General features: G+C 41.7%; 2 protein-coding genes across 2 annotated transcripts; both read left to right on the top strand.

Annotated features, from left to right (window-relative positions):
• The first annotated feature begins 6,314 nt into the window (after nucleotides 1-6,314).
• LOC134176202 (uncharacterized) lies at nucleotides 6,315-7,297 on the top strand. Its single transcript, XM_062642884.1, has one exon. The coding sequence runs from the start codon at nucleotides 6,420-6,422 to the stop codon at nucleotides 7,146-7,148; it is 729 nt and encodes a 242-aa protein (XP_062498868.1). The 5' UTR covers nucleotides 6,315-6,419; the 3' UTR covers nucleotides 7,149-7,297.
• A 962-nt stretch (nucleotides 7,298-8,259) lies between these two features.
• On the top strand, nucleotides 8,260-9,366 carry LOC134198608 (uncharacterized). Its single transcript, XM_062668023.1, has one exon. It carries the CDS (start codon nucleotides 8,373-8,375, stop codon nucleotides 9,153-9,155), a length of 783 nt encoding a protein of 260 aa, XP_062524007.1. The 5' UTR covers nucleotides 8,260-8,372; the 3' UTR covers nucleotides 9,156-9,366.
• The last annotated feature ends 3,795 nt before the right edge of the window (nucleotides 9,367-13,161 follow it).

The following is a 13,161-nucleotide window of genomic DNA, read 5'->3' as shown; positions in this document are numbered from 1 at the left end:
AATCATGGAAGTAGTGGTAGTGCTTGGGGTGGACTGTGCACAACCATGCTATTTGCGTGCTTTTGTGTGCATGCGGCGTTACGCTCTTTGTTCTGATAGCCTGCGGTTTTGTCGTTTCGTGTGACTTCTTTATATTCCTATAGCTTCGATTAGCAATCACCATGCAACAATTTCTTGAGTTTTAACATAGATCACTATATCAAATTTTATGCTGTTGGGAAGGGATGTAGATAAATAAAGTAGCAATAAACGAGAGTTGAAATCAAAGTGTGTGTACTAAACGCAAATTTATGTATTAAATTGTCAAATTGTATGAGTTTTTGCAGTTTCAGAGATCGACATTGATGTGTTTATTCTTTTACTGCAATATGAATGTTTAGGTTGACAGCTACATAGTTCAAGACATAGACAGACAGACAGACAGACAGACAATTTATTCTCATACAGATTCTACTTGTACATATGCTAGTGTTTTTGAATACACACCAGTCCTTGCAAACAACAAAGTCATCAACTAATGTACTTGTCTTTGAATGTCAAACTAAAATAATCTATCTAAATCACCACGATTAGGTGACAGTTTGAAAGTATTCTAAGGATAACTTTGGCATTGCATCTTTGCAGAACTGTAGAAAATCTTTTTCTCCAATATGACATGAACATGGAAGCATTAAAATTGGCTTCTGGATTTGCTGACTGTTGTGACACACAGACAGACCTGCAGACAGACAGACAGACAGACAGAACAGGCCTTCTTGACCACATACACGTGTGTGTAACACTTATAGGCTCTTAACCTCAGTCCTTAGGACGCATAACGTTAAGGTTGACGTCATTCACGAATGACGTGGAGGGCTTGACATTTGTCCATTTTGTATGTGTGTGTGTGTGTGTGTGTGTGTGTGTGTGTGTGTGTGTGTGTGTGTGTGTGTGCATGCGTGTGCGTGTGCGTGTGCATACGTTCACAGGCATGCAGCTCTATAGTCTTGCGTGGCCAGACTTTCGGTGTACGCGGGGCGGATAAGAAGAGGTAACGTGTGCCTCGCCGTCTTATTAGTGTTGTTATGTAGCATGATTACCATTGTAATCTATGAATAAATGCAATATACACAAAGACATTATTCTGTTATTCATACTTTCTTTATGACTTACGCTAATACAGGAAATACCTCAACAGCAGAACGGTAATGACTGTGGGGTGTTTCTTCTCCACGTATTACAAGCTACTTGGTCTGACTTGTTCTAAACTAGTCACAATTTAATTTTATCTATTCAGTATGCCTATTGCGTGGTTCACAGAAGAGACATGGACTTCAGTCAGGTACATGATTGTTAATTTATATATCCATTAATTAATTAATTAACAGTCAACAGCTACTACTGATACTAAGAAACTCAAACATTCTATTTATAGAACCACTTAGAAAACCTAAATGATATATCTAGAACAGTTTGTACAGTTAGTAAGTACTCGTACTTTATTGGCTTTGTTACTACAGGCTGACATTCCCCACATTCGTTGTCAGATTCAGTCAGAACTAACAGACGTGTGCAAGTCAAAGACAGCAGCTGACTCCAATGAATCCATATCAACACATGTAGAAATAACCAACAGCACTGACTTGGCACCCATAACTGAGTCCAAAAACAATGAATGTCAACCCACAATCAAACAATTGCTCATTCCAACCTGCCAGTCAAATCTAAGCACAGATTCAGATTCGGATTTTGAAAACAACACTGTGGAAAGAGTCTCCTCCGGCAATAGAAATTGCTATTCTGTCCTAAACAGAAATGATTGCCCAGAACAATTGAGAGCTGTTGTACCACAATCCAATAAATACACATATGTGATAGATGAATTCAAAGTATCTGAGCAACACTGTCTTGATAGTCCCCAGTTTTCTGCCACTCTACGAATTAATTTAGCAACTAAAGCCGATGCAGAGCAATGGCTAAAACAATTCATGTGTCACAGCAAGTGCACATACAGAAAAGCAAAAACAAAGAAGATTGCTTTCAAATGCCTTGTGGCAAAATTCCATATGCATTGTCAGCATCACAGAAAATCATTAAGTCACAAGCAAAAACAGGCACATCTTCGAGTTGAGAGAAAAGGACAGAGAAGATCTCTCATTGCAGGAATGAGAAGCAAAAAAAAAACAGAATGTCCTTCAAAGTTGACTTTAAATATCATGAAACCTACCAAGAAGCAAGTTTGTGCAGCAGATAAAAACCTGCTGTCACACATGACAATCTTGAAGTTGAATTTTATTCACAGCCATCCTGTACACTCAGCGCATGCGTTGAGTTTTCGGTCTGTAGATGATGCCACAAAGCAGGAAATTTTCACTCTTTTCTCTAAGGGGCATAGTGCAGCATCAGCTCGGCACGCCCATGAAACCAACCTGATAATTTCCTGTGCTGAAAACGAGCAAGATGTTCAACGTGTACTAGCAGACAGGGCCATAAATCCATCAGTACAGGACTACAGCAGATTGCATGAGCAATGGAGAAAGAAGGAAATGGGTGAAGAGAATGGGCCAGACATGTTTTTTCAGCTTCAAACTGAAATTGATATCTACAATGAAAACAACCAACAACAAGGTGGAACAGCCAAACTTCAGGTCTATGAAAATCCATGCTTGAACAAAGCAAAAAGTGGCACATCTTCTAACAGTGATGACGACATCTCACCACCACCAAGAAAAAAGTCAAGTTGTGTAAAAGAAAGCAGAAACATCAGCCAATGGTTCTAGCAATCTGTACACCACTTATGTCCAGAGCCCACAACAACATCAAACAAGCCAGAGAAATGGTGTTTATTGATGCAACTTCCTCACTAGATCGCTATAATTCATCTGTATTCATTATGTCAACTAGCACACCTACTTCTGGTATTCCTCTAGGTGTGATTGTCACTTCAGATGAGCAGGCGACAACCATACATCGTGGACTGGAGTTGTTAGGAGAAGTTTTGCCTGAGGAGGCATTCAATGGCAAAGGAGTGAAACATGGTCCCACTATTGTTATGACTGATGACAGCCATACAGAGCGAGAAGCTCTTCACAATTTCTGGCCAACAGCAAATCTCCTTCTATGCACACTTCATTTTCTTCAACGCAGGTGGACCTGGCTATATGATAGCAAAAACCACATTTTTAAAAATGATCGTACCATCCTTATTGAAAAAGTCAAGAAATTAGTTTACACTAATACAGAAACTGAGCTACAGAAACACTACAACAGTTTCCTTCAAAGCCCTGAAATAAAGAAATATCCTAAGTTTTATAGTCACATGCAGTCACTGTGGGCTAGACGAAGAGAATGGGCGCACTGCTATCGTAGAACGATTCTTATTAGAGGAAATCATACTAACAACTATGCAGAAGCTGGAATGAGGATCCTGAAAGAGCTCATTTTCAGTCGAGTAAAAGCATACAACTTGGTACAGACATTCTATTTCATAACTGAAATAATGGAATGGTATTACCAGAGTAAACTGCTCAGTGTAGCCTACATTCGAGTTGACCGCTATATTTCACTTCGCTATCAAGGCGTAAATGCTAAAGCATATGCTAAAGTAACCATAAAGCAGATCGCAAAAGAATGCTTTTTGATGCCAAGCAAGACTGAAAGGGGAGTTGCTTATTACACTGACATGAAAATAGGAGTTTGCACGTGCCCAAGAGGTCAAGATGGGTCACCGTGTATTGCATATGGCAAGGAATGTGTACAAGATTTGTCCTTCTATACGCTAATCAGTAAGCCAGTTGACACAACAAAGAAATCATGCAGCCACCACCATCACCAACATAGCAGCAGGAGAAGCAGCAGCAGCACTACATTTCAACTGGCTGGTATGCGCAATCAGAATATCTACAGCCACAATGGTGTGTAGATGATGACACAAAGCAGTGCAACAAAGAGCATGATTCTGATACCACTGTCTCTCTAAAACAAGAAACACAGCAACAAGACCAACTCTGTCAGGTAGTTGACTTAATATCCGAAGATATTAAAAAGCAACTGAGGGCTGATGTTATGTTCCAGCAAAGCACAGAAAAGTTTACTACAACATACAATAAACTATCCACCAAATCCACAAATTCTCATCTGATTACAGCTTTCCATAAATTCGGTTGGTGCTTTGGGGGCAGTGTCACGCGAAAGAATTACGGAGTTTTGCGGCAAGGTAGGAGGATCCCTATTCAAGCCAAATCAGCTGGAAGAGAAAATCAATACACAGAGGGAAAGCAGCAGCAGCTCCTGGACGAGCCCCTGCAGCTGTTACTAAAAATCAAAAAGAGACTGAAAAAGATGACAGGTATTTTATACCAATTCAACTAAAAAACAACTCAATTAAAAGACCTCACTCTTTGAAAGACAGTATCTCCAAAGGTCAACGAAATGCAGGAAGATGGTAGACTGTTCACTACTCTCTCAACCTGCCAGTATAATATTATGTTAATTAATTAAGCACAGTTATGAAGACATGCAAAAGAAATATTCAGTACTTACTTGGACCACTAACTTGCACAATGTAAACTGCATAGTTGATCACAACTCTTGTTACTATGTATTATGAATAACCAATTGTTTGTGACATGAGTCTTGATGACATAAATTATGTGTCAAGTATACTGAAATCCATTGCTGCAGCAAAATACCCCAAGGTACGTCCTTCATCCAAAAAAGAACAAACATACAGAACTACCAAGGAATTGCCCCAAGATACAATAATTTATAAAGCTAACTAATTAGTTTAGATCATATTATTTAGCCTATACATATAAACTATAGAACCAATCAATAAGAACATATGTAATAACAAATACATAAACAGACAAACAAACAAACAAGCAGACAAACAAACAGATATAAATAGATGGTCAGACAAACAAACAAAAACAGATAATCAAACAAATCTGTTCAATTAATTGTTCAAATTATTTCTTAGTATCTATAACATCTACAAACTGTTGTTGCATGATAACGAAAATTAACTAATAGTGTCACTGCAAAAATAAGTCAACACATAAAGTCAAAACACTTGCATGCATATTGATACAAACAGATAGGCACTTAATAAATCAATGTTTGTAAAAGACTAGCCGCAGCAATAATTTTCCAATTAAATTATTTCCACTGTCACATCGTCGACAGCAACAATAAACACCACATAACTAAATAATCTAGATTAACTAAAAAAGAGTTTTCAGTTGATCAGCTGTGTAGATCATATAATAAAATATTACCATCTACAAACTAATAATTCTAGTATGTCAAAGTTGAGTTTGCCTAACATTTGCTGCATAAACTAAGTATTGATCTTCGTCTTCATTTCAACCATTTGATCTTTACCAAATATTGATTATGTTCTAGCTATGTTGCTCGTAATTCAAGTAAGTAAAGTACGCACACACAATTAACACACACACACACACACACACACACACACACACACACACACACACACACACACACACACACAGCTAATTACATATATAACTGTCATTCATGTCACCAATTATATAACAACCAATGGCATGATATGTATTTCAAAATATAATGTCAGTTCGTAAAAGGCATATATATCCAACATCTGATTTGTCATGATTATTGAAACGTCTATACATTATTTTACGTACGTGTTTATACCAACTAAGTAATGCTTAAAATATATCAATGCTGTCATTTCAACTAGATAATGTTTATCTGTTAGTAAATTTGTGGTAGAAGTAGTTTGTATCATATAATTGTATTATTAATTGCATATTATATGATTGCACAGAGAAAATAGATTTGCAATAAATAGTACACAATTTGATGTATGCAGTGTATGTAACAGCGTAAATATTGCCGTACAATTCAATCGAGGCAACGTGCATAGCTATCTGCACCCAAAAAAGACTTTAGAAATAATAAAAAATGTTTAATCGCAATTCATAGTAATTTAGAAATCACTTTACCTGCCGTCCAATCTATTTGAAGTCGATTTGCACAGAGAAAACAACGTTCAGCAGACGATGTTCAAAACTGGGGCCCCTTTGAATAAACGGTGCAGGTTACTGTTCGAGAGATGCGCAAAAACGCAGCACTTCGTTTATGTCAAAATCACCGTTGTAACATGTCCATTGACTACCAAGAATCAAAGGCCGCGCAGCTAGCCTCGTACTACCAGCGCACTGTTCGCTCCAGCGGCTAAGTCGAAAGGGTGTCCCCAAAAAAATTCGCCCGCCCCGGCTCCGCGTATCACAAAGGTCTGGCCACGCGAGGGCTAATGACAGTAATCAAGCATGAAAAGTGTTTTGGTGTTTGTGGGTAGATAAGTAGACCACACTGATATCACGCACGTAATTAACAAACAAGCTTGTGGACTGCCCGCGTGAAATCTTCGCCACAACCTTCCGACTCCGATGGCTGCAGCAGATCCAGACGACTCCAGTCTCACGCACGTGGACAGCACGGACGAAACCGACGGCTATGTTCCCGTCGCTGGAAACATCGACGTGTTTACCAGCGGCGTAACCGTCCAAGACACGCACGACGTCCACGATTCGCTGCTCTTCGCTCGACTCGCTGCGTCTAAACGGCACAACATGAAAGAGGCGCCAAGAGATTGGTACGGCATGTTTGTCGCGGTGTTAGCCAACGTCGGCTGGAAGATGAACAACGAACAATTTCAAGAGTTCCATCAGAGCTCCTCTTCCTCGTCGTTTATAGATTTTGTCTCGGACACAATGCGCGAAGCAGCCACCGAGGAAGAGGCGACAGCGATCAGTAAGAGGCTACGCAACATGCTGTCGTCACCAAAGAAGGTAAAACAGTTTGAAGACCTAATCTCTGATGGCACCAACGGACACTTTGAAGTTACAGTGGCATCTCGACAACCCACCGTTGGGCTTACTCTGCTCGTCAACGGATATTATTTCTCGTTGAGAACACGTGGTCAACACCATTCTTTCCAGATGCGAGTCCAACTGTCTGATCTCTTTTTCTGTACGTCGACTGCTAGGCTGGAACTGAACGAGAATGTCTACGCAACGGCGAGGCAAGACATCAGAAAGAAATTAGAAAAACGAGAGCGAAAGATAGCCAAGAAAAAATCAAAAGAGAAGATGGAGAGAGAACCAGAAGAGAAATAAGACAGAAGTTGTTAGCTGCAGTGTTTAGACTTTGTGTTTCATGGAGTTTACAATGTTAAAGTCGAGTTCGTCAACAGAACGCAAAATGTATAGAACTCTGTATTCTTCTTGTCTGCATGTACCGAATAAAGTATTCAAAAGATGTCTAATAACAACGTATTGTCTAATATCATCAGTCAGGTCTGTAGAATGATTACAAGGTATAGTGCTTGTAATCCTTCACAAGTTCCATCAGCACCAGCGTAGGAACGGGGTCTGGGGGCCTTCAGCCCCCTCGGTCACTGTAGGAATAGAAATTTTCTGACTTGCAGATCTGTTTACGGTCTGGCAAGCGAGGTAGTTTTTGCCTGTAGTCATGATAACATCCACGGTACAGCCCACCACCCCCAGAACGGAGCACACTCATTCACATGCGCTTCACACAGTTCGGATGCATGGGCATGGGTTTTGCAGGCTGCTAGACCAACCAAGTTATTGGTCATAGTAGTTAATTAACCCTAGGAAGACATTGATGTCATGCAATGTGTGTAGTCTCGCGTAGCTACGCGAGACTACGATGTGTGAAGACATGGAAACGAGTGAACTGCAAACGTGTGAACTTTGCAAGGTATGCAAACTTAGGAACTCTACAAGGTTGCAAACATATGAAATCTACAAGGTTGCAAACATATGAACTCTACAAGGTTGCAAACATATGAACTCTAAATGGTTGCAAACGCCATGAATTTGCTATTTGCATTAATTAATTAAATAATTATAGCGCTTGCTACTTGGTATCTTTACTCTGGTGAACTCTACAAGGTACACAAACGTGTGAATTCAACCAGGCATCAAACCCTGTGAGCAATCCAACGATCCGATCCAATCAAGTCAGTTTTGCAACAGACACAGGTAAGAATGTGAAGCAGCAGCATGTGGGCGCGTAGAGTGCTAGATCCAGGCCCGATTTACTCCGTTAACATACAGGCATGACAAGCACATCGCAGTGAACTTTCCTGGCGTGATACGTAGCTGGCATGCATGATGTCCTGCCACACCGTCTAATAGCATCTCCGTCAATAAGCAGACAATTAACAGGTCACTTCACTCATTTGGCTCAATATGGGAAAGTATATAGAAATGCAAAGCAGAATAAGCACGGGTCTCACTGTACGCGAGGGGTTTAGATCGCTGCGCTCCTAGCTGCACCGTCGGTCGTTCTCTCGAAACAAGGTTGATCACAAGATGGACGACTCGGTTCGAAAGTGCAAGGCGTACCTCAGTAATCTACAACTAGATCTGCCACCGCCAACATCCATCGCCACTAATTATCCACTAAAGAGAGTGACTGCTGTTGATGAAGTTGATGGCAATTGCAAGAACAAACCTGCAGTTGTTGGCTCGATGACAGTGCAACCAAGTTCAGACCTAAGTGCAGAACTCTACGCCGATGTCCAAAATTCATGTCTCCTGGCGCAACTTGCTGCCAAGAAGAAAGTCCCAGACAGTGAAAAGAATCCGGTGAAATGGTACAAAGCCTACAGAGAAGTGTTGGAGAACATCGGATGGCGCATAACCGACTTTGGATTCAACAAGAGCGAGACGAATTCCAACAGTTTCACTGTCAAAAAATCGATTATTGGCTTCCTAGAAACGTTGGCCATAGGACCAGAGCTCGCTGGACTGAAGTTGGTGATTGACGCCCTGACTAGAGCAGCAAACGGAGAGGCTCTGGAGGTATTCAAAAACACCAGTAAAAGCCAAGTGCACGGGAAATTCCAACTCGGAACGGCTAAACCGGCTGGAGATGGTACCGTTACTATTGCAGCCGGTGCTTTCTACTTTCCGAGTTCGAGCTCGGCAGGAACAGTGTCTTTCTTCTTCGACTGGAGTCTGTCTGATATAGAGCTCTACCAAAGCAACCAGACCATGGATCTCAACATGGACGTCTACAAGTACGTACGCGAGGACATAATCGAAAAGCTCGGTCCTCATGCTAAGAATTACGTCAAAGATATAGAAATATAGCTCTGCACAGTTGGTGCATGCTCTAGGGTAACGTTGCGTTGGTAAAGTTGTAATACTGACACGTTGCATTGCAGTTCTAGCTAGAACTTGTGCAGAAAATGTTTGCTTTTTCTTTTGATGGCTGAAATCGCCCGCAGTGTTTCCATACATAGCATCTTACTCTCTGTTCGCGTTGACTTTGCGCTTTGAAAATCTGCAACTTCTGCGCAACACGGCAGACAGTGACGATCTTGGTATCGTTTGAAACCGCAAGTTCCCGGATTTTCTTGGGTTACGGTAAGGACGGCGTATGTATTAGCCGGTTTGATAAGGCTTTGCATATCAAGTAACACATTAAGGAGGTATGGTCTTAACAAGAATGCTCCTATAGAGGAAGTAGCCAATTAACAAAGTCACTAAACTGTCTGCTGCCTTAACATCAACTCACAGTTACTCTTGTTTCGCAAGTAGTTCCTTGATATTTCTGAGTCCTCTTCTCGTTCTGTTTCGTCTTGATAGCCTGCGACTTCCTCTACTGTTACCTAACAGCTTTGCATTGTAATATAACCTCTAAATTGTACAGTTAATGGAATATTAATTAACAGCTGACTGTGGTAAACAAATACAGCCGAATCATTAGTCACTTCCGACCGCAAAGTCAACGCGAAGAGAGAGTAGTAGCTGCACAACTGATCCATACAGCAGGGCTTGCGTAGTCTCCCGTAGTCAGACCATCTCTGCCTACATCCTTCCGGCGAAAGATAATCTGGGGCAATGCTAGTCTCTGGCACAGCCGGTCTCAACGCGGAGTGGAGAGGGGGCGTGCCCGCACACGAAAGGCAGATGGGAAAAGGAGTGACTGCCACCTGACGTCGCCTCTTTAGCACGCGTAGCACGCGCCTGCCTCGGGTGATCGCCAGCTATTATGCCACTCGACACGCTGTGACGCTGAGACGTCTGATGTTTGCATGCGCATTGTTCCATATGGCGGTAGTAGTTCAGTAGAAGGAGACAGAGATTGAGGAGATCGAAAAGTAACAGTCATTCCCTCATACAAAGGCAAGATCCTGAGATTCAGCTGGCAAGATAGCGCGGAATGCGTCAAACAGTCAAGGTGACGTGCAGATCTCAAGGTCCTAGATCCTAGTCAGTGCATCATGTAAGTTTCACCTCGTGATTCATAAACTGCTGGGTCTGGTGAGTCTGGTCGTCTAGTCTAGAGGGTCACCTCATCGTCATCCTGCACGTAACTTTTAGCCTGTGAGTCATATACATACCTGCGCTAGCCGTAAAAACTTCCTGGGTCTAGGGTGACTGGGTCTACGGACCGATAGAGTAGGGTCAACTCTTACCACCAATACATGTACAACGTTTTGAACGTGCGTACGGCATTCGCATTTTGCACTAGCTTGCTATCTGAATCTCAGGCTCTTACCGTTGTATGAGGGAATGGCTGTTACTTTTCGATCTCCTTAGTGTCTGTCCCCTTCTAGTGAATTACATGATCTGCTAGGTCTAAACTCTACGAAGAATGAGGATGCAAGCGTATGACGTCTCAGCTTCACAGCGTGTCGAGTGACATAATAGCTAGCGATCACCCGAGGCAGGCGCGTGCTACGCGTGCTAAAGACGTCAGGCGTTAGTTTTCTGTTCCCAATTATCTGCCGGATTTGAACAGACCGTTTTCGCTTGCGGGCACCGCCCCTCTCCGCTCCTTGCGCGCGCGTTAAGAGGGGTTGTGCAAGAGACGCCTATAGTAATCCATTCTTGTTCTGCGCTCTCCAAGAATCCTTGGAGATAAAGACCTCTTTAGAGATAGCAGGAGGTCTAAGTAGCCGTCACTCAACTGCATTCTGCTCTTGTCCCCTATGTTGATTACAGTCATCTTGAGTTTCATCCTTGTGAACGAGCCTAAAATAGTCATGCAGAGATTTCTACTCTTGTGGACCTTACATAGCGCGTTATTACTGTCCTGTTGCAGGAGAGATGTACGTTTTGTGACGGCTGATTGCAATTGTTATCTAGGCAACTGTCGCCTGCGCATTGCTGAGGCTTTCATCTTGTTCTCAATGCTTTCAATGCGCTCTTTGTTCTGCATGGGATTGTCTGTACGCGTTGGCATCCTTGCAGACCACAAATCCTCTTATTGTGGCAGTGCATGCGTCTAGCTATAGGTATCTAAGCAGAATGCAGTGCATGGGAATTGCTCACTGGTTTGGCGTAGTATACGCGCACAGTTGAACAGTGTTGTCTTGTTTCTTGTGTTTGATGCAGTTTGAGAGTGAAAGTGCTTTGAAGAAGAGAAAGAGGTTAGATGGAGACGCTTGTGCTGAGTTGCAAAAAACGTTAGAGAGAATAAAATTTTCCTCTTCGATGTGTCCATTCTTGATTATTATAACATTTCTGAGCCAGCATACATGTGCAACAAATTTCAAAGAATTTGTCAACTATCTACTGCTTGGACTCTAGGCATTTTTAGTCACCTAATTGTTTCATTAATTAATTGTATAGATATTGAGGCAATTGGAAGCTTTGCCTGAGCCTGGAACTGCAAAACGCCTGTGTCTAGATGTTCCAAACATCGAGTCATCTTCCTCGAAGAGTACGACTGCTCATTCACCTGGCACACCCATATCACAAGAGTGCCCAGAGACGGCTGAGAGGACACCACTGTCTCAGCATCGAAAAAGGAAATCTCCAAATGGGAAGGTGAGTTGACAATTGCACCACACAATTTATAAGCTATATACATGGCAGTACATTGCTCGATCATCACTGCACCCTAGCTAGCTTGATCATGTCTTTAGCAGGGGTGGTTGTGCATGGTTTTTCAATCCATTTATTAATTAAGCCATTACAGTATTTTGTAGAAATGGTTCTGATCAATGTTGCTGCTGACTTTCTCCAAAAAACCCCTTCATATATGGATATCTTATATTCTGAGCCTGTTGGATGAGACAGTGACAATTCAAGAGTCTTTTATCATCATGCCCAGACTATTATTCGATTGAAAGGTGGCAGTAGTTTATTTTTAGCTTGTGTTGGTGGCCAGTCATAATGGTTATGGCCGCCTACATGAATTGTTAGGAATGGAGTGATGATCTAGAAACAAAGAATTTTATTGTTGTGGCCTGTGATTAATATGTATTACCTGTAATCAGAGGTGGCTATGTGGGTTGTGTGGTGTGAGCATGTGAGGTGTAGGGGTACTGTGTAAGGGTGGGTGGATGACACACACACACACACACACACACACACACACACACACACACACACACACACACACACACACACACACACACACACACACACACACAACACAACACACAACAAATCATTGAATGTGTGTGTGTGTGTGTGTGTGTGTGTGTGTGTGTGTGTGTGTGTGTGTGTGTGTGTGTGTGTGTGTGTGTGTGTGTGTGTGTGTGTGTGTGTGTGTGTTGTCTAACTCTACAGTATTTGGCATACGACTGTTAAAAACAGCACTGATATTTTTGTAGATTGCTGTGTCTGACAAGTCAGGGTCAAAGGTTTACTCACTCAGGACTCCGAGAAGGTTGCAGACTGTCAAACAGTGTGTTAGGACCGGCAGACAAAGTCCTTCCACCATTTCCATTCATTTCCAGTACGTGATCGAAATGATTTAGCTCTGCTTCTACTGTTATGCCGTCCAATATGCATCTGGCTTCGCAACACTTCTTTCTTAATGACTTTGATGTGAACATATTGAGTCTAGACTTTGAAGTCCTCATATCAAGGTTTGTGGAATTTGACCTTCAGGGCTAACAATTATATGATTATGTTTTTGTCCCTTAATTAGAGTTATTGCCACAAGGATGAAAAGCCAATTCAGTGACAAGGATGTTGTATGGCATATAAGCTATCAATATTGAGATGGCAACAAAGTCAACCATGGTAATAAAGCAAATGTTTATTTACACATTATATTTGATAAATCTAAATAAGTCTTCTTTGATTTATTACAAGGTCTCTTGGGCGTCATCCTTTTGAATGAAAACAAGTTTAC

The sequence above is a fragment of the Corticium candelabrum genome, chromosome 2 (assembly GCF_963422355.1).
Source record: "Corticium candelabrum chromosome 2, ooCorCand1.1, whole genome shotgun sequence".
Taxonomy (NCBI): domain Eukaryota; kingdom Metazoa; phylum Porifera; class Homoscleromorpha; order Homosclerophorida; family Plakinidae; genus Corticium; species Corticium candelabrum.
This window is presented reverse-complemented; position numbering and strand designations above follow the sequence as displayed.